General features: G+C 36.9%; 1 protein-coding gene across 1 annotated transcript in view; it reads left to right on the top strand.

Moving 5' to 3' along the window:
- Positions 1 to 21,513, top strand: part of DTNBP1 (dystrobrevin binding protein 1) — a 60,679-nt gene that overhangs the window by 1,035 nt on the left and 38,131 nt on the right. Inside the window, exons 2-7 of the mRNA XM_042869277.1 lie at positions 1,869 to 1,919; positions 3,205 to 3,255; positions 4,107 to 4,167; positions 7,935 to 8,067; positions 12,613 to 12,745; positions 20,814 to 20,836. Coding sequence (XP_042725211.1) covers positions 1,869 to 1,919; positions 3,205 to 3,255; positions 4,107 to 4,167; positions 7,935 to 8,067; positions 12,613 to 12,745; positions 20,814 to 20,836 — 452 coding nt within the window. The remainder of the gene's footprint in view (positions 1 to 1,868; positions 1,920 to 3,204; positions 3,256 to 4,106; positions 4,168 to 7,934; positions 8,068 to 12,612; positions 12,746 to 20,813; positions 20,837 to 21,513) is intronic.

Here is a 21,513-nt window from a genome sequence, read left to right as displayed (position 1 = left end):
CATATCGCCACCAGAACGTGAATTGTCCTTCTTTGCACCCCCATTTCCCTCACTAGATGATGCAATCTCAAAGCCATCATGTTTTGAGTTATTCTCTGAAGTAGCAGTAAAAGCGACTGACTTGTTAACTGTGCATGAATGCAGTTGGAGCAGTTGGATCTTCTGTACCATCTTTTCCAGGGCTTCTAAGGAGAGTATCTGTTCCAAAGGAATAAGGGAGCAGTTATTTACAGCTGAAAAACACCAATGTAGGGGTCATGTAGCTTGCAGAAGGAGCACTTTGAAGTTGTTAGCCAACGTGCAAAAAAAATGAGTTCTCATTCCCCTGCTCAGATGTGTCTCCTATCTACGTCTGTGTCTCCTGTGAGTTAGGTGTCTAGATTTTGACCCATTTAACTGCAAGCAATCTTTTACAGAAGGAGAAGGAAAAAAAAAAAAAGAGGCAAGCTGTCTTTGTGCTCAGGCAGCAATTTGTATGCTTCTATCAGACTGACGAGTGCTGTGGTTCACACTGCCTGTACTTTGTACAGAGCGCATTGCTGAAAGGAAGTCAATGTTATGAAGCCTGGTGATGCATCCTTTAACCTTTTCTTCTGACTGCATGACACATATCCTAATAAAAGAGCTGGCAATTGTGAGCCAGCATTTTGTTCAATCCCTGCATGCAGCAGAGTGCTGCTTTTACAGGCAGAGGTGCACACTGGGGAACGTGGTTGGAGAGAAGGGCAAATTGCTGTGCCTTCTGGAACAGTGTTCCTCAGAGTGCTGTGCTTGTTGCCACTCGGTTGACTGTTAAGAGCAGCTCTCAAACAGAGAGTGCAGACCTGCCTTAACATGTCATCTTTTAGATAGTCAACCGGTTCCTAGAAGGTGGTGAAGACTGTGGGAGTTGAACTTATTCTGGGTTATCTTTGCATCAGGGGTGTTGCTCAGGCACTGGGTAGCTCAGAATCATGTGTCTCTGTGTAGTGGCTAGAACAGATCCTTGGAGCTCATGGGTCATTTCATTTTGCTCTTATTTGTGTCCTTTATTTCTTCCTATCCCTTGTTGTTCCAGTCAGCTGGGATGCCAGAGGACATCCATCATCTTGATGGGCAGAGAACAAGCAGGTTTTTGTTCCACACTCTCTCGTGATAGCCTAGCAAACACATACAGGTTGACTGAAAAATAAAAGTGCAAAGAGCTGTATGGTAGTAGTGGAGGGCTTTGTTTTCTTTGTTATTTATTTGTTGGTATTTTTTATTTATTAGGGCAGAAAGGGGGAATATTTGTTCTTGTTTATTCATTTTTTTCTTGGTTTTGTTGTTTTAAGAAATTTGATTTTAAAGAAGCAAGATACCAGTCACTTTGAAACTGGCCATAGGTGAAACAAACCTAACTTTTGCCTAGTTAGCAGTGCTCTGTAGTAGCTGGCAGATAAAAAGTACTCATACTACTCTTCTGTTGACAGTGTTATGGCAAGTGGGTGCGAATATGTCTGACTGTCATGCTTGTCCTTGGCACATGTGAATTTTTATAGGAGACATTCTTCAGCATGGTTTGGCTATTTGTATGCAGAGATGTACTTGTTTTCTAAGGGAAGTAGTTGAAGTATCCAGAGCTGAATGACTTGAATATGTAGCTCCTGATAAACTTTTTTTTTGTCCCCAGTTACTCAATGCATTTGTAGAAAAAGCTTACTGTTCAGAATCAGTGTAGGTGGCAATAATTATATATCACAGTCTCTGCAGAATCAAGTGAAATTGGATTCATTTCTGAAATAAGCTGATATAAAATCAAATGTAATAGACTGGAATTAGCGTGTTATGTGTTCAGACAAGTTGTTCTCTGTTGGAAACATCTAATACTTACATGTTTTGATTTATAGGTTGAAGACTTTGGGCGATAAATCAAGAGAAGCAAAAAAAAGCAGACAGAGGTACTTATGTGCACCTTAATGTATAGCATTAATCCCAGGTGTTATTGTTAAAGAAAAATGTGAAAAGGGCTCTTATAGTGCATTTACAACAACATTTATATTGAATTTTGCAGAATCTTATTTTAGTAACAGAAAATATTCTCATTTTGATTATATACTTGGCTTAATAGAACTTTGATATGCCTAAATTTTTGATTGTAATACTCTGCAAAAGAGTCAGGTTGCAGTAAACAGATATGTGATTTTCTACAGTCTCTGTGAGTTTCATGTACTAAAACTGTAATTTTTTTAGCGTAAAAACAAAAATGAACCATTTATTGTACAAAATGTACGTAGAACAGGAGAACAGAAAGTGGAAGCACCATCTCTACTGCAAGAACCTTTAAGAATCATGGCTGGTTTTTATCCTCTGCACTTTAGTATGTTGTTTCAACCTATGTAAACTATAGGGGAGGACTGTCTAGGTTTTCAAGTTGCAGGAGGACAAAGCTCTGAACAAGCTGGTCTGCTGGCATTGCTGGCCTTGCATAGAGCAGGAGATTTAACTAGAGACCTACTGGTGAAGACTGTTCACCTCACTGAATCTATGATTTTTCCCTTGATGCAAGGGGAAAAAAAGATTTTATCTGCGTTATTTGTATTTTCCATTCAAATTGCTTGGATGACAGTGAAAAATTACCTATCCTGATAATCTTCCAAGAGACTGATCTTGGATGACATCAAGATCTTCACATAATACATCTTTAAAAGTACTGCTGTGTTTATTTTCTTTACCTGATGGTACGTTACTTTCATGTTTCAGGCTGTTAGCAATGAATGCATCAAATAAGAAATCAATAGCACGCTAGACTGACAAACATTTTTAGCTTATTATTTACTGTAGCATGTATTAAAATTAAAAATTTTTTACTGAGGATAATAAGAACTTGACAGTAGTCTTATTTTTAGAATGTTTCTGTCCAGTATTATAACTTAAACCAGTGCTCATCCTGCATACTTGTCAATTATACAAAAAGGAGTTTCATGCGAGCAGTTTTCAAATCAAAGAGTCAGGAACGGTTAAGAATGAACTACCACAAAATAACAGGGAAGACCAGGTTTGGAATATTCTTTAACATATGCTGCATCATGCACTTTAAACATGAATTGACAAAATGTGAAAGTGAACAGTAGCAAATATTCCTGTGCTTAGCATGTCTGTCAAATGCACATTTGCGTGTATGCCTACATGGCGTATAACAGCCTTCTGTTAAATAATGTTTGTACATTTACATTTTCCTTATAGAACTGCTCAGCATTCACCAGAGTTTTCTGCTGGACTGGAATTACTGAGCAGGTATGAGCTTCTATTTCTTTGTCATTCCTGTTATTTCACAACTGACTTCACTAGATGAAGAAAACGAGAAGAAAATGAATGTGTTCATGTTACTGTTAGCTTTCTTGATCTTCTGTAATGAGTAGAGTGGGGTTAATTAGCAGATAATAAATATATTTAAAGCTTGCACAGTTCCTAAGTACTGTAATTTTGGTGAATTAGGTGTAGCATATGAAAAGAAGCGTTTGAAAGGTAACTTCAGGTCTAATGCATGGGGAGGAAGGATAGCAACAGTGAGGCCCAGCCTGTGGTTTAAGTTTGCTGTCTTACAATTTTCTTATATTTGATTATTTACTTCTGTTGTAACGGAATTAGAGACAACATTCTTGTCATTGCCATGAAAATAAAGTGTTTTCCATGTGCATTTCATCACAACTTTTGAGTAATGAGAACTGTCTACATTGTAAATATCTTCCTGTTCGTGTCTTCGAAAACCTGTCTTCACTTTTTGGGGAGGAAAGAGGGACAAATTATTAGTCCTGTTTGCTTGTTTGTTTCATTTTCTCAATGGAATTGAACTCCAAGTGTTGCGTAAGCCTGTAGTCCATAGTTTTGTAAGTAAGTCTGGGTCCATTTAGATCTTATTATGTGCTAGCAGTTACAAAACAAATACACACAGATTAATTCCTTTTTGAAAGGAATTGCTTAATACTGTGTATGTCTTCCTGGTATTCACTGTTCTAATTTGACAGCTTTCAAAACTGTATTTCTGTAATCCCTGTAAGTACGAGCACACCAGCACCCATAAATCCTTGTTGTTAATAAAGAGGATATAGCTGGAAAAAAAAGTCATTTATCTGTCTTCTCTTCAGATATGAAGATGCTTGGGCTGCCCTTCATAAAGGAGCCAAAGATTGTGCAAAAGCTGGAGAGGTAAGAAAACAAATGCTGCTCATTAAGGTATTTACATGTGTACATAATTGTATACTACATTTTTTAGTTCCAGAGCATTAGGCTGTTTCTAGCCACCAGCTGAGCACCTCCACAGCATTGTTCAGTGGGACAGGGAGAGAACAGAATGAATAAAAGTGGATGGTTCAAAATGAAGGCAGTTTAACACCTGAAGGAGAAAGGAAAAAACAAGTAATGCAAAAGCAGTCACTCACAATTATCCATAAGCAGTCCAATGCCCAGCCAGTCTCAAAGCAGCAACTTTGGGAGAGCAGCATTATTTCACTGTGGTTTTAAAGTCATATTTGAAAAGCAGCTAATAAATGAACCACAGTGTCCAGTTCTTGGTTTTGAAAGCTTTTAGAGATTGTTGCTACTCAGCAACAATACAGGTATTGTAAGAATAGCAATTCTCTGTGATCAGGTTTCTTACAAGGTATAACCTGTAAGAGTTTTCTGAAGCTCCCTCCTGCTTGCTTTCTGGTTTTCCTGTTGTTGTAGCAAGCACTGAGTGTAACTTCCTAGTGCTACTAAAGTATTTTTCAGCTGATACACTGATACCCAGAATACCTTGACTTTTCCCATCTGTGTTTAGACAGCTAGAATCACTACCTGTGCTTAAGCAACAAATATTAATTACATTAACTTACTGGTTTTCCTGGGGCATATTAGATTAGAGAAGGCTACTGAGCAATACTACTTTGCTGAAGTGTGGCAAGAAGGTGATGGTAGAAGAAAGATACATCCAGGTGGTCAGACAGCCAGTTTTTGCACTTTTCTGCTGTTACCTGGAATATTTTGAGTTACCTGGGAATATTTGAGACTGCTTAAGACATTTACAATAAATGTAAATGATAATGTAATGCAAGCAATAAATAATGTGATTTGATGCAGACAGCTGCAAAAATAATGTTGCATATTACCACTGTGTAACTCCTTAGCAGTACTGGCAGGGCTGGGAAGTACAGAATATGTGGGGTTGAGGCATGGTGGTGGTTAGTGGCAGGGTAGGGCTGTTGCTGTGACACTGCTGCTGCTCCTCCTGGTGGGCAGGAAATGGCAAGATTTGACCTGTCTGGCTGAAAAGATTCAGAAAGTTCCTGTGCCTGCTTCTGACTTCTCTCCTGGAAGTGAAGCAATGAGTTCTGTAGTTTATTTGTGGCAAAAAGAGAAAGGCAGCTGCAGTAAGTGCTACCTATGCATTGATGTGGTCCCCCCCAGACCTCTCATTTCAAACCCTGCTGAAGGAGGAAACAGGATCAGCTGTGTGGTGTGATGCAGAGCAGGACTGAGCTCTGTGGTTCTCTGTCCCAGTTTAACCTTCACTTTGCATCCTTCCTGATTCTTCTGGTTTCTGTAGCTTTCTCTGTCTTCCAATATATGAAATCTCTCACTGCTTAATGTATTTGAAGAGCTGTATTTGGGGTAAGAAGATATTTTCATCTCTCTCTTGCTTTAATTGGATGCCCACCTTTTCTACCAGTTCTAGTGAAAATCTTCAGATACTAGGGATGCATTTCTCCGCCACATTTGTGTGCTTTGCTACTCGTTGTTATTTTTAGGAGATCTCTTAAATAGGTTTCATACAATTCTGCAGTACTTGCAAATTCTAAGAGCATTGGGAGTTTCCAGGTATATAAAAACTAGTGTAAACTTAATATCACATGTTATGACCACTGGGAAAAATTAAAATGGAGAGCTTCTAAAAAGCCTAGAAAATTTTCTATGAAGTTATCTAAACTTGAGGGAATCTAGAATACACTTTTATGGAAGTAGAAAACACAGATTTCAGTAACAGCAGAATTGTGTGAGCATGTGGGATTGCATTGTATTGTATCAGGCCCGAAGGTCCACTTGTCCACTAGCCTGTTTCTGGTAGTGGCCAATTGCAAATAGATCAGACAGCTCTCTTAAAAAGAAAAAGGAACATGAAAATTTCAAGGTTTAATTACTGCCTGCAGTCTTGCCATGTTAAATTATAGATGCTAATTTACATTTCCATCTACAAAATTACTCTAAAAATACTGCTTTTAGACACTTTTAATCTTAGTTGTGTGTAATTATCTCTGGTCCTTATGCCATCTATACAAAAAAATCTTGCGTTTTGTCTGATTGATTTAATATTTATATGAATTCCTTATTTCACTCTCAAAAACTGATCTGGCTTTATTTAAAATAAGGATGTCAGTCTTCTGAAGCATTTGATTACTCACTGAGCTTTGGAATAACATTTCAAGCCCTGTCTGGTAAAACAGGATGGCTTTTTGGCAGGCTGTGTAGTTGGAAGTATTTGGAAACAGAAGTCATCGTTCTTCTGAAGGTATTTGTCTGAGGTGCATAGAATGATACTGCAGTTCTTTAAGAGCTTCCTTTGCTCATTTCTCAGACTTTTTCAGTTTCTGCAATTAAATTCTATGAAAACTGAAACATTCAGATTGCAGATTCACCCAAGGGCTGCAGTTCTATGCGAGGGGAAGAATAAGTAATGGAACTAAGACCAGGGAAGCCGTAATTGAATAATCTCAAGCATTGTATATAAGGGCAACTTTTGTTACCTGAGATCTCTTGATTTTGCTGCGTTTTGTTGCCCTGTATTTATTTATTTTTTTAGAAACACCACTTTTAAACAGTGTATCCTCCTCAGAAACTTTTATGTATATATAAAATATACTTTTACTGTATAATAAAAGTTGCAGAGAATCAAACAAATAAAGAAAGTTGTAGAAGTATATTCAGAAAGATTTGCAACTTATATAGGTATCACAAAAGCAGAAGAGGAAGACTGATGCAAAGGTAACTGCTTTTAAAAACACCACTCTTTTCATTTCATATTCTTAAGTATTTGGTACGGGCAGAGTTTGCACTTTAGTTGTTAAGATAGTGTATAATCAATGAATATAAAAATGTTATAATTATGAAATAAACAAGAGAGTTTGGCTAAGCAGGCTATAATAACAAAAAGAGAACAGATAGAATACTTACCTGCATCCTGGGCTCACTGCAAAACTCCAGAGAAGGAATCTCCAGAAAGAAACCCTTCCCCACTAGTAGTCAGCTCTTAAATAGGCCTGGCTCCACCCTTTCTGGCAGCACAGGTGAATTGCCCTCACCTGTGCTCCCAGGGCTGAGTCACAGCTCACCTCAGGTGTCAATCAGAGGTTCCCATACAGATGGGCAGCTGTCTTCTCAATGGATTTTGATATTATGAAGATAAACACAGCATGTCACAGACTTCTAAGGATGGAACTAGTTCAGAAACAGAAGCTGCTTCTAAACCAACTGTTCTGTTTTCTGGGGTGGTAATAGGTGAGAAAATGGGGAAAAGTTGTATTGACTTGATTAAGTTGACATGACTTAACAATATTAAACTAAGTTATCAATTTAAGTAAGCCTTAAAATGTAGCACTGCAATGTTGTTACTGCGTACCAGTGCAACTCTACTGTCACAGTTTCAGATGTACGCTGTTTGCTGTTGATAAAATTCATAAAATGTGTTCTCTGTTGTTAAGTATAGTGAGAAAAAACTTTTTATCTTGTTTCAATCAATGCATTTGATATAAACATTTCATACTATGGAGGACTTTCTTAAACATGTTGGATCTCTACTTGAGAAATATAAAAGTTGTAGTGCTGTAAAATGTTTTGTACTGACTTGATGCTTGTGGAAGTATGAATTAAAAGAATTGGTCAAGGTGCTCATAAACAGGTATGTAAACTTGCAAGCAAAACTAAGAACCTGTTTGTTTCAGCTGGTGGACAGTGAAGTTGTGATGCTCTCTGCACACTGGGAAAAGAAAAGGAACAGTCTGGTAGAACTACAGGATCAGCTCCAGCAAATACCTGGATTTTTAGCAGATCTGGAATGCCTTACAGCAAGCCTAGGTAAGGTTTTATAGATATAACAAGCATTCAAGTCAGTACAGAGCCTTAGACAGAAGTTCAAATGTGAATTTCATAATAAAATTTAACTTAGCTCCTGAAACACGTTGCTTTTATAAGGTAGTTGTGCTTTCACTGGTTTTGTAAAGGAGCAAAATTTGTCCTGGTTGCTCTCAATATTTTATGTGTCATAATTTGGGTGGAAAAGGTTGTATGACAACTGCAGGTCTTGATAAGATCGGTTGAAAATGATTACTATTGAAGTCTTGAATTCTGAACGATAGATAAATGATGTCAGTGTTTGTTTTTGTATGAACCTGTTTCATTTAATTTATTAATTTGTTTTAAATGATCATTTGTTCTGTAGTAGTTCTTTGACTTGTAATTACTGTATTTATTTTTGGAGCACAGAATGTATTTCACTTTTTATTACAATTATCTTGTACCACATGATTCCATAAGAGTTTACTGTGTGCAGTAGCCCTGTAATATTGGCTTTTTGAAAATCTCTCTTGTTTTCTAAGGAAATATCAACTCCTATAATGATTTATTTAAATAATGAATTTAATGTCATCATGTATGAAGTAACACAGCCTACTGGTAGGCCAGAGATAAATAATATAATAAAACCTAGTGGAAATTTCTTTATAAAAATAAAGATTCATAAGATCATAAGAAAAAGGATTCATAACTGCAAATGCCATAAATTTTGATGAATTTGAGTTACCTTTCCACTGACATTAAAGCTGGCTGCTTTTGGTCTAATAAATTTCAGATAAACAGCCTTTTTTTGTGACGTACGTAAAATCAGTCTAAGTCATGTACAGTTTCTTCCACTTTTTCTGTATAACAAGACATGTTTTTTATTAGCACTTTATTTATAAGCCCAACTTTGGTACTCTCATTATCAGCCAGCCTTCCATTAAAAACTCATGTAAATGTACTGTATATGATTCTGTGGCTGTTGTTGAAATACTTGAAGAAAAAAGTACTCTCTTATAAAAGCAAAAAGAGCAGTTGTCCTTTCAAAGTCCAGCATCTGAATCACCATTTAAGACAATTGGAGATATTGTAGAAAATATCTGCTTGCCAATATCTGGCATGCTTTTCTTAATATAAAGTATGCCTCATGGTTTGTTAGGGGCATTTGCTCTGTTTGTCTTGATTTCAGCAAATCAATGTAAACAAATGTTGATTCAAATCCAATTTTCTTTTTTTTGACCAAACATCTTAATGTTAAGCATCAAATTGATGCTGATTTCAGAGAGGCTGGTCTCAAACATAGGTAACAGATCAAATGAAGGTTGAGAATATTTAGACTGGCAAGAATGGGAAGAGAATAAAGAGTGATATATAGTCACAGAGATAAAAGCTGCTGCTTCCTAATCTTTGAGATTTAATTTTTTCTTTTGCTGTTGAGATCCAGGTAAATATCCTAACAAGTTATAGGCTGTTAAGCGAAGAAGACTGTGTAAATTGATGACAGATAATTCAATCTCATGTATGTTAATGTTTGATCGGAAGATTCTTTTTTAGGAAGTTAGAACTAGGTGAACTTGTAATAACACTATTGCACATGTGGTTGCATGAGAAATACAGACCAAACTAAAGCAGTTGGACAGATGTGACCTAAAGTACAAGTCTAGTTTTTCACGTATCTCACAAAACACTGTATTTCTACCAAGTGTAGTATATTGGCATATAGGAAAATTCTTAATTTAAGAATCCAGTGAGTGTTTTTTTCTCCTGCATAGCACTGTTTCAGGGTGTGATGGTGATTGGTGCCTAATGATCAGCTGTGGGATTTCTTGAAGTATGAGCTGCCTGTCAAAAGGCGAGTAGAAATCCTTGGAGCGAAATGTCCTGCATACAGAGGGTTTCTGTACCTGTGGTGTTCTGAGTTTTAAAATGTCATGGCTCTGATCTGTCTATATAAGCTTATTTAAGCTTAATTTCTGTTTTCTTGTTTCTGTTTAAATTGCAGCCCCATGTAAAAAGATGGTGTTTTGTCTGTTCTGCTTGGAGCCTATCTTGATATATACTGATTTCAGCTTTTGTAGTTGAAATTTTGAGCAGGAAAAACACAGTAGTCATGGAAGTATTCTTTAGCAGATGAGCCTGCTTTCTGGGGCAGGCTCGTTCTAGTTGCCACTGCGAGCAATAAACTGGAAGCAGGGAGTTTTTAAATTTGGTATTTTTGCTAAATACCTTCTTAAAAGTATGAGCTTATTCATCTGTGCATATAGATGAGAACTGATCAAACCTTCATGGCTTAAATTTTGTTAGATTAAATTGAATACACAGCTTTGATTGAAACTTCTTTTTAGTGCACAATACTTGTATTCTCATTTGGGAAGGAGAGATGTTAGTTCACAACCATGGCTAGTGCTATGCAATTGCTTTGGCAACATTGCTTGTGAAAAGCAAGTAAGTTGCCTTTCCTTTCAGAAGGAAAAGATCTGTAATCCTTGTTGCAGCAAAGCAACGTTGTTGTGTTCTGGAGAGTTCTGAAGGTGTTCCCGTTATTGAGGTGCACTCTAATTTCTGCTGTTCCCACTAGAGGCTGCTCAAATGCTAATGCTAGGAATCAATTGGCCTCTGGAATGCACTTTTCATCGTTATATTTTCCTGTTGTTTGTAGTTGTCTTTTAGTATTAAGTTAGCATGATTTAAACATTTGTTTTTTAATGCACTTAGAAAGGTCCATATTTTAAGCAAAAGGGACAACCAATTGTAATTAAGGTTGTCTGATATTATGCTTTGAATAAATGCTGGATTTTTTGAGTGAGGATGTTGAGTGTGATAAACAATGCATGTTCCACATCATCATCTGTCTAACTGGAACATTTTTTTCCTCAGAGTTGTTTCCACATGAATTGTCTGTAGCTTTCTTTCAAATGATCTTTGCTGATCACATGAATCATTTTTCCTTTTCTGACTGCCGTGGGGCATTACCTTACTTTCTTGTCAGCAATAAACAAAAGTCTTTGAAAGTAACTGGAGCTGCACATATGAATATGCATGCTTGTGAATTTGTTTATGGAGTCTTTTAACTCTGCTGCTCTAGGAAGATTGCTGTTATAGCGATCTCTAATTGTTATAGACAAGCAAGTTGAAGTTTTGTATGTTCCAAAATAGGCTACAAGCAGCACAGTCCAAAGATTATTTGGGGATTTGACAGAAATGTCTTCAGGAGGAGCACAGCCATTTGCCAAAATTAAGATTGCTTTAGGTTTTCTGCTATTTCATTCCATCATCTGCATAGTTCTTTGCATTGACAGTCAAGTTTCAGGTTCGTGCGTCTAACTCTAAACTGCAAAATTCCATCTTTAGGAAATTCTCTTGTGGCAGGACATTGGGAAATGGTTTCAAACTAAAAGAGTGGAGATTTAGTTAGAATATTAGGGAACAAACAATAAGGGTAGTGAAGCAGTGGAACAGGTTGCCCCAGAGGAGTGTTGGATGCCCCGTCCTTGGAGACCCGCAGTGTCGGGCTGGAGGGGGCTCTGAGAAACTTGATGAGCTGTAGATGTTCATGTAGATGTTCATTGCAAGATGGCCTTTAAAGGGTCCTTCCAGCTCAAAATCAATTGTATGATTCTGTGATCTACTCTTTGCTTGCTAGTTTGTTTATAAACATGTAAATGTAATTTATCCTTTTTCCCTCTGGTATGGGAGAAATCATGGCAGAAGTGTGGATAATAATCTTGCATTCACAGAGCTCCATCCTGGAGTGATTAGTTCATTAAAGTTTTGGAAAATTAGTTTTTCCACTTTGGGATCCCAATGAGGGACATGGAACTCAGTATTTAATCAGCCATAAAGGGAGAGATTTTTGATGTAAGTTTCAGGATAATTCTGTTCAGAGGGTACTTAAGGAGATCTAAACTTCTGCTCAGAACAGGGTGAGCTATGAGATAAGATTTCTCAGGGCTTTTCATAGGCATGATCTCTTTATCCATACGATCTCTTTATCCATAATGTCCAGAGTCTAAACTTAAAAAAAATATATAGAAATGTTTTCTAAGCATATGTGGGATAGAGGTTTGCCTATCAATCAATCTTTATTGCTTACTTTTTAGAGCCTGTGGTTTTAGGTTATCACAAGGTCATGTTAGAGTTAAAATTCTCACATTATGTTATACTTGAGTTGAATATTTAAGGTCGGTACTGGTCTTGTTCAGTACATCTTCATTTCTCAGACTGGTATGATGCAGAAAGGGGTAAAGTGACAGTGTGCTTGACTAGCAAAATCAAGCTACAGATTCTGGCTGCTTCTTTTCACCAGGTACAGACCACAGGTCTGTGATGTGCTGGGGCAGATATAGCAAGTGATTCAGCATCTTACTGCAAAGAGAACCGCTGCTAGATCTCACTTAAAATGGCGCCATTGTCATCTTTACTACGGGATGTGAGATGTGTTTATCTTTCTGAGCCAGTTATGCATGTGTAATTATTACAGCCTAACCTCTATGAATTCCCATTTGTGCTTGGGTGGGTTGTACATCTATTGATACAGTTTGGTGCTCATATAAATATTTCGTATAGCCCGTCTAGAGGCAAACTTTGAAGAAATGGAGACTCAGCTGTTGTGTCTTGAGGACCTATGTGAACAGTGTGAATTCGAAAGATACAAATGTGTGCAGACGTTACAGCTGGAAAATTACAAGAAAACAAAAAGGTAAATAAAGCAATTGCTATAAATATAGTATAACATAAAGTATAACCCTCCTGTGATTTTTTTTGTTTGTTTTTTTCTTTTTTCTTTTTGTATACGGTACAATCCCTTTTTGTTTCATCTTCTAAAGAAACTATACTCTTTGATAAGAAGTTTCAAGTTTGTAATAAATCCAAGTGTTAGAGCAAAACTCAGTGGTGATAAACTGAGAGTGTGTATTTGAAAAACTATTGCTACATTGCTGTTATGATGAAGTTGTGCGTATTATCCTCCGAAAACAGTCAGAGTAAGGGATATTGTGAGCTATTATGAGCTCTGATGAATTGTTGATTGTTTTAAAGCATTGCCCTGATTTTTATATTTTTTTCTGCATTATAACCTTTGAAGTTCGTGACTTATTTTTCCTCTGGCATCCTTTCAGTTCTATCATATCCTAGAAATATTTTCCACTCCATGCGATAGTTAACTACTCATCTGTCATTCTCATTCATAGAGACATGGCATTACTACTGAGAATTCAAGTCCAACTTGAAAAGCATGTGTGAAAAGTCAACCACAGAACCTCTTATGCTTATAGTTCATGTTTCTGTAAGAGATACCATAGCAAGAGATAAATGTTAGCAGCTTATAAATTTACTTTCTTGGCTTTGTCACTGAAAGTGACAAAAAGAATCATTAAAGAAAGTGAAAAGAAAAGTAGTAATAATTTTGTGACATAGATGAGGAAATGAGGAGTGAAATTGGAGCCATGTGTCAAAGATGGACCTGTGTGGGTAGATGCAGTTGCAGGCTTTGACATAGGAATATCTGGGTTGCTTGATCTGAGCAGCCTGTTCTCCTGTTAGACAGGGGAAGCAACGTGGCAGCCTCCCCAGTTCTTGTTATTGTGGAAGAAAGTTTGACTTGTGTAGTATGGTCAGAACAACTGGTTTGGTTTGTGGTCCTGATTAGAATGTACTCATCAAGGTTAGGGTTCTGTCAGTTGGTCAGTCCTAATAACATTTTCTCCACTGATCTTGATCTTGCTACATCTCTGCTCAGATTTCTGCTGCTACTATGTATGTAGGTTTGTGATGTTAGAGATCTAGAGTTACCTTTTGTATTGCTCACACTGAAGTTCTGTGTCCCAGAAACTCCCCATTCCCTTCCGTTATCTATGAAGTTTGGCTATTTTTTATACGAGTCCCCTTTAGCTACTTGTGAAATCCAGTCACACCTCATGGTGCTGTCTGTCACATCCAGCAGATTCTCATGCCACAGTCCTTCATCTTTTCACTCCTATTCAGGTAGCTGAACCTCAGAATCTCATCAGTGGTCTTGTGATTTTCCTGCAGCTTGGATTTATTCTTTCTTAAGCCTGGGCAACATTATTTCCATTCCCTCCAGGAAGGCTGATACTAGTCAGTATGTCTGAACGTCTTCTGACTTATTTAAATAACTGAATATTTAGTAGTAATATTTTCAAAAATCTAAGTATGTGCTATTTAACCAACTAACATGGAAATCTAAGACGTGCATAAAGCAATAGATCTACACTCCCCAAAATACAATAACTTCTCAGAAGTTGTCTTGAGTCTTGTCTTCCCTCTCACCTGAGTCCTACTCTCCCTTCCTTCCTGTATCCATCCTCCAACCTCTGCTCCTTTAATCAAAATAAGGCGTTAAACTGTTGCCTACAGTGCTTAGCATCTAATCAGTTTTATAAATAGAATGCTAAGCAAGCTACTTAACATAATTGTAAGCTGATTACCTTTGGCCAGATCTAGACAAAACAGGAAAAATGCAGGTAATTTCTGGTTGATCATTACCATAGTATTTGTTTAGGTAAGAAATTAACTGCCAGCTCATTACTAGAAGGACACTTGGCAGTGTAGGTACTTGAAGAACGAACAGCCAGTTAACTTAATGTGAGTGTCATTTGTTATCTATGCTTCCAACTCTGATTTTCTGTTCCTCTGTATACTGCTTGGGGTTTTTACTGGGATACCAAATACTGAAAGAATCAAGTGGGGATTCAGGAGCCTATGGTCTCTTTTTAACATAAAGTTATTCTCAGGGAGTGATTAGTTCTGTGTAAAAAGGTGTTTCTTGTATGTTGACCATGTGGGGATGAAAACTGTGAACACAAGCTCTGGAAATTGTGGTTAATTTAAGGATATAACTAGAAGTAATTTTACTGTGAAGTTATTTCAGAGATTAAGCTAGGAGCTCATGTATTTCAAGTCTTTTGAAAAAATCTTCCTATATGAAAGATTTAGAAGAAAGCGCTTTAGGTCAACATTGAACCTTTGAAATGCAGCTTATGGTAACTATGGGAACTGACTTTCAGAAATAGGTCTCCCTATTAAGTAGAGCACTTTATTTCTGTTCAAACAGATCGATTTTTTTGCTTTAGTCATTGCAATGAGTACTAGTTTAAAGGTAGATTCATCAGTCCAAGGTGGTTTCCGCAACATATTTTAAAGAATGCTGCTGGACGGTGGGGAAATTGCTTGTTTTTCTGTGGACTTATCCCTGGATTTTAAGTACTTTTTCATGTATTCATTGATCAGGGTAGCAGTGTTGTAGTATGGAAACCAGGTTCCACCTTTTCTCTACTTAGAATTGCTGCAGTTGTTTGCATATATGTTAGCATTGAACCATGCCATTAGTATCCTGTTCTTTCCTCAAGCATGATCCTATTCCTCGTCCCTTTGCCCTCCTGCTGAGAATGTACCATTTCTGATTCCAGAAAACTTGTGTTGCTCCAGTCTCCTATGGCGTTTCTTGCATTCTCAAAACAGTTCACTGCATTATTGAGGAAGCAGTGTTAGAAGCTCACTTTTGCACTAGTTTTTACATGCACCAAAATCCATGCTTGTGGTGTCAGCTAGAATGATTGTCTTGAAGCTATGAAGCTCTTAATACCAATTGTAGTCATTTCAGAGATCAGTTTTCTCAAAAAATAGCACCTCCTGGTTATTTTATCAGTTAGAAGGAGATGACTAACAGTAACATCTTGTAGGAACATGTTTTAAATAGAAACTGTCCCTCGGTACTAGAAATAAAGTGAATACATTTTGCTGTGTCATTTGACTTGAAATATAATTGTTAGAATCTTAATTGTTAGCACTTGCTATTCAAGAAACCTTTGTTTTCAGTATTTGATTTGAGAACAGGCATAAAAGGAAAATGATTGAAGAAATCTGAAATCTCGAGTCTCTTCTTGTTTGGATGTATTCAACAAATGAATATATCAAAAGCTTCAGTAAGACTTTTTTCATTTCTTGTGACATTTGAAGAACTGCTTTACCTGACATGAAAATATGTTCTTGAGTACATTTATAACTGAACTTGCTCTTTTTGATTTTAAAGGTTTCTTTGTTACCAAACAATATATAATCCTCTGCTTTGGAAATTAGCAAAGTAGTTGAGGATCTTGATAGACTGAGGTGTTTCCATGCTGATGACATACCGTTTTTATGGTCTTGCAGAGGGTTTGATTCTCATTCAAAAGTGTATGAAATTTACAGCAATGGCATTGTATGGATTAGAGATGACTATGTGAGAAAATGTCCTGATCAGTTACTACAGTGAAGTTTATTTTTTCAGTGTAGTCTTTTGTTGTTTTTATCCCTCTTTCTAATTGCTTTGGGAGCATAAGGGGCTGTAAGAATAGTTGTAGTTGATTAAAAAAAAAAAAAAGCTTATGGTAAGGCTTAATTGACATAAACATCCAAAACATAAATCCATAAACTTCCTTAGACAAATCAGATTAGTCTGCTTTTGGGAAAAGTTCCATCTTAGTGGTTATCTACCCACTAGCATTAAACAAAGAAAGAGAAAAATAATACAGTAGGTTTTCTTGTGTGCTTCTTTCAAGTATTATCTGTGGAAGGATTTGTCTTCAAATTTGTCTATGTCCATTATGCTCAGAAGAGGCCAAGAATCTGGCATTAAACTTTACCTGAGTATATAATCTCTCCTCAACTAAGTATTATCTTGAAGTACAATCTTATGCAGCTGAACTTTCTCAAATGACTATTGGACTTTTCTTGCTTCTGTCATTCTCTTGGTCGTTTTCAAATGACCTCCACCTATTTATGAAAGCTAGCAAGTAGAAAGGGAGAAATGAAAATTACTGCCCATGTGTGGTCAGTTCTTAGTAACTCTAGTGTACAGATAGAGCCTAAATAGTTTCTGTCTCTCAGGAAAGAAACTCAACTTTATAAGTTGCTCTGTGAACAGAACATTACTTTTCTAGTGCCTCTGTGTCTGTATACTTTTATTATTTACCTTCATTATACTCTCCTTTTGTGTGTATATCATTTTTCAGTAAAAGAGGAGGTATTTACATTATATTATAGTCTGTTACTTACAGAAGTTACTTCTTAATGAAAGCTTACCGTTAACTGTAAAAAAGTAAAGAATGACAGAGTCACAGACTGCAGGGTCTAGAAAGGACCTATGGAGACCATCAAGAACAACTCCCTTGCTCAAAGAGGTTCCTTACAGCAGGTCACACAGGAAAGTGTCCTGGTGGATCTTGAATAACTTCAGAGAAGACTCCTCAACCTCTCTGAGCAGCCTGTTTCAATGCTTTGTCATTCACAGGAAAGAAATCGCTCCTCATGTTTGTACGGAACTCTCTGTGTTCCAGTTTTTGCTATTGCCACTTGTTCAGTCACTGCACAGCACTGAAAAGAGCCTGGCCCCATCCACTTGACTCTCACATTTCAGATACTTATAAACAGTTATGAGATCCCCTCTCAACCTTTTCTTCAACAGACTGAAGAGGTGTCCTAGTGAAGCAGGTGTCCTAGTCTTTTCTTGGTGGGAAGTACTTCAGGTCCCTGATTATCCTTGCCACCCGCTGCTGGACTCTTTCTAGGAGGTTCCTGTCCTTTTTGAATGAGGGAGCCCAGAACTGGACACAGTACTCCAGATGTTGCCTCCCCAGGGCCGAGCAGAGGAGGAGGATTGCCCCTCTCAACCTGATAGCCATGCTCTTTGTAATGCACCCAAGGATACCACTGGCCTTCTTGGCCACCAGGACCCATTGCTGGCTCATGACCAACCTATTATCCACCAGGACTTCTAGATCCTTTTCAGAGCTCTTTTCCAGCAGGTTAGCCCTTAACCTCTACTGATGTACAAGGTTATCCCTCCCCAGGTACAAGTGCCTTTACTTGCATTTGTTGAAACTCATCAGGTTTCTCTCTTGCCCAACTCTCCGGTCTGCCCACATCTCATTGAATGACAGCACAGCCTTCTGGTGTTGCTTCTCCTCCCAACTTCATTTAGTTCATTGGCAAACTCACCGCATTTTCATTTGTGTAGCTAGACAGAGTTGATGTCGTTAACCCAGTGTTTGATAGCTGAAATAGAAGAAAGGTATAGTCAAAATCCAAATAGTGGGATTGATTGATTAGTAGTCAGATATAGCCTGGAAGGTTCTTTAATCCTGGATAGATGCTGAATTATCCATCCTGTTTGCCTCTTAAAACTGCACATGCAGGGAGGCTAGGGGTAAAATAGGTTTTCTTCCTAATGATAGTGAAAAAAAGTATCTTAACCATCTCCCGTGTTTTGTCTTCTTGGCCAAAAAGTATATGAAATCCAGCAGTGTTTTTTATAGAAAGCTTTAAATTGACTAACCAGGCAAATATATGGCAGCTTTATTTCCTATTATAATGTTGTTAGTAAGCTGTCCTTCAAAGACTGAGCTCTGTTGTGTAAACCTAATGTAAAATATTATCTCAAAGAACAAATGATTTAAAGTAAAATAAAAACAAGTATAAAAAACTAATATATGGTATCATGACTAGTAGTTTAATATGGTAAGACCTGAAAAAAAGAGGTAACAATCCTACCTACTCATCCAGGTCTGCACTGGTGGTTTTTTTTTTGTTTTGTGTCTACAGATTAATCTTTTTAGTATTAATTGCCCAAATTAGCTAATTTTTTATTAGAGTGTCTATGTATTCCAAATACATAGTTTTGTTCTTATTGCAGCTTCAATGCATTTATTTCTGTGGATTATTTTTGTCTGCATTCTTAGAGATGCACCTTTTTACTTTTTTTTTTTTTTTTTTAGTTTCTGACAATTTATGAATAAAAATTATTTACTTGCAAAGGAGAAAAGGAGCTCTTTGTAATATATACTTCCTGTAATTATGTTTAGAACTCCATAAAAAATCATCAGTCTGGATCTGACTTGCTGCAAAGATACTAGGAAATACTGGTCCTTAAATTCATAATCTTTACTCTTACTGCATACTAACAGTAATTAATTTCAAGTTCATTTCTAGCTTTCTTAATTAGTGTAAGTTATATAGATGGATGTAACGTTACTGCCTTAATGGATCAACCCTAAAACATTTTGATGGATTTCTAGAGGGAGGATGCTGGGTTCTGAGATAAAAACCCTGAATATCACAGTCAGTTGGTTACACTTTTGCTGTCCTGTTTGGTACTATATTTGCACATAATGACAGTCATTATGCTGTGTTCCCTTTTGGAGATAAGCGGTATGAGACCTCTTGGTTTCAGGACCAACTGATGTAGGTCTTTTCCTCTTGCATTCACAAGATGTTTCCTCAGTATGGTTTTGTTTCTGACTGTGGAAAATGTGCATTTCCTGCAATTGATATTTTTATGCAATTATTTAAACATAAGGAGTGTAGCTTGAGAGAACGCTTAAGAGTTTTTTAATTATGCTTAGAGCACGTAGGATGGGAAAAAAATAACTGGAATTTGAATCCACAAATCATATGTGTTGTAAGCTAGTTTTTTTTCTGTTAAAAAAGTGAATATCTGAATTGAGAAGAGGATGGAGACAGGAAGGGAAATAAATATCACAGGAAGTCAGAATTAATAGGCTTCACTACTGTAACTTATGCAGTAGCTTTTTTCCTGCCAAAGCACACAGAAACTGATGTTTGGTTCTTGGTGACAAAATTGGCACATTCACTGGAAATGTGGAGGTAAATGCATTCTCTGGCTGCTTTTGGACTGCTTTGTGCTGCTTAGAAAATAGCTTAGGTTTTAAAGGTTTTGTCTGTTCTCTCAGCAGGAATAAATACTCAAGAACTTCATCTGTTAGGGAGGAGAAGGAATTATTATAGTACAGCATATGTATTATGAAAGAGTCCTGCATCGTATGTGACTCTGTAACGACTGAAGCATATGTTTTCATCTATGAATAGTGAGAAGTGTTTATCTGGAGAGCTGTTAGTTCAGTCTTTTTTGAACTTTTACTTAAAATCACTTTTGCATTCCAAATCTGGAATTTAGCTGGGCTTATTGCATGCATGAGACTTAAGACTTGAAGGCACAGGCTGAAAAGACGTTCATTATTGAGTGAACATTTCATAAGGAAAAGGCCAGCACTCTGCCTTACTTAAGCTATTACTTGGTTTTTTCTTTAGTTTCTCAATTCTTAATAAATCACTACTTTGTAGCACTGGCAGATCATTATGCTATTTCCTGAAAACAGAAAAAAATATTTCTCTTATCTGCTTTGCATTCAGAATTGCCTCATTACTGAAAGTGGAATGTGGCCTGGTGTGAAGGAAAAAAAGATGCATCTGCTTTTGACTTGATTTCTTAGTTGTCTGGTACTGAAGCATTGTCTGTTTTCTGTCACTGTGTATTTAAAATTCTGTCCGCTGAGGGGAATGTTTCTGTTGCCTTCAGAGTGTGTTGCAGCTGAGTGAGTGAAATTGTAAATTCTTTGCCATTGTCAAGAGGATTTTTCAATAGCATTAATGAAAATGAAGCACTTACTGTTATTCACTAGTCAATAGATGCTTTAGTATCCGAAACCTTAAGAAGTCTTGATTATTTTTGTAATAACGTAACTTGAAATTATGTGGACAGATACAAATAGGCAACATCTGTGTAATTGTGCTTATGAATAGATGGTAGCCTAACTTAGAAACAGTTTGATTTAGATAAACACACTTAGTAGTATTTATTACCCTTACAGATGATGAAAATAAAATTCTTTGCTTTTAGTCTTTTAATGAGTCTTAAACATTTCTAATTTACTGATTTGCTTATTTATTTGTATTCTGGTTTTCCCCTACAGGAAGGAACTTGAGACCTTCAAAGGTAAATTCTGTTCATTTTCTTTCATGTTTTACTTGAATATTTACAAGAATTACTGTAATTTTTATATCAAATGAAACCAGCACAGAACTGTTCCACTTCTGCATTTGATAATCTGAATTTTATGTCAGACTATTCAGTTTACCCGTTCTTGCCCCTGGTTGCACTGGGGGAATCATAATTGTAGGAAGAGCACAGAGCATACTGTTGTTTTAGGTAGATTTCAGAGATTTTGTATCTGATTCAGGTCTCTCCCTTGGTGTTAAGTTTTGAATGTTAAGTGCTTTGTCTTCTGCTAGTTAATGTCTTTTCCAGAATAATACATTTTTGATGTGTTGTTGGCTATTAATTGCTGGGCTTCTGTCTAGCTATGTCTAGGAAATTTTCACAGTGTTATTGCATCAGATGGATGCAATTCCTGTAGCTCAACCGTTTGGATATAAATTAGTATACATACATGTATCCATCCCAAACAATATGCTGTGGCTAGGAACTCTGTGGCTCTTTGCTTTGAATAAGGTATGACTGTGGCTTTGTGACTAGCCCTTATTTATGAATACCAAGTCAAGTACTTTGACTTATACCAACTAACTGTCTCTTCAAATTGAAGGTAGGGCTGGGAATTTCAATCATCAGAATCACAGAATCACAGAATCACAGAATCACAGAATCACAGAATC

The sequence above is a fragment of the Lagopus leucura genome, unplaced genomic scaffold (assembly GCF_019238085.1).
Source record: "Lagopus leucura isolate 7727_CA_CO unplaced genomic scaffold, USGS_WTPT01 Super-Scaffold_100002, whole genome shotgun sequence".
Lineage (NCBI taxonomy): Eukaryota > Metazoa > Chordata > Aves > Galliformes > Phasianidae > Lagopus > Lagopus leucura.
This window is presented reverse-complemented; position numbering and strand designations above follow the sequence as displayed.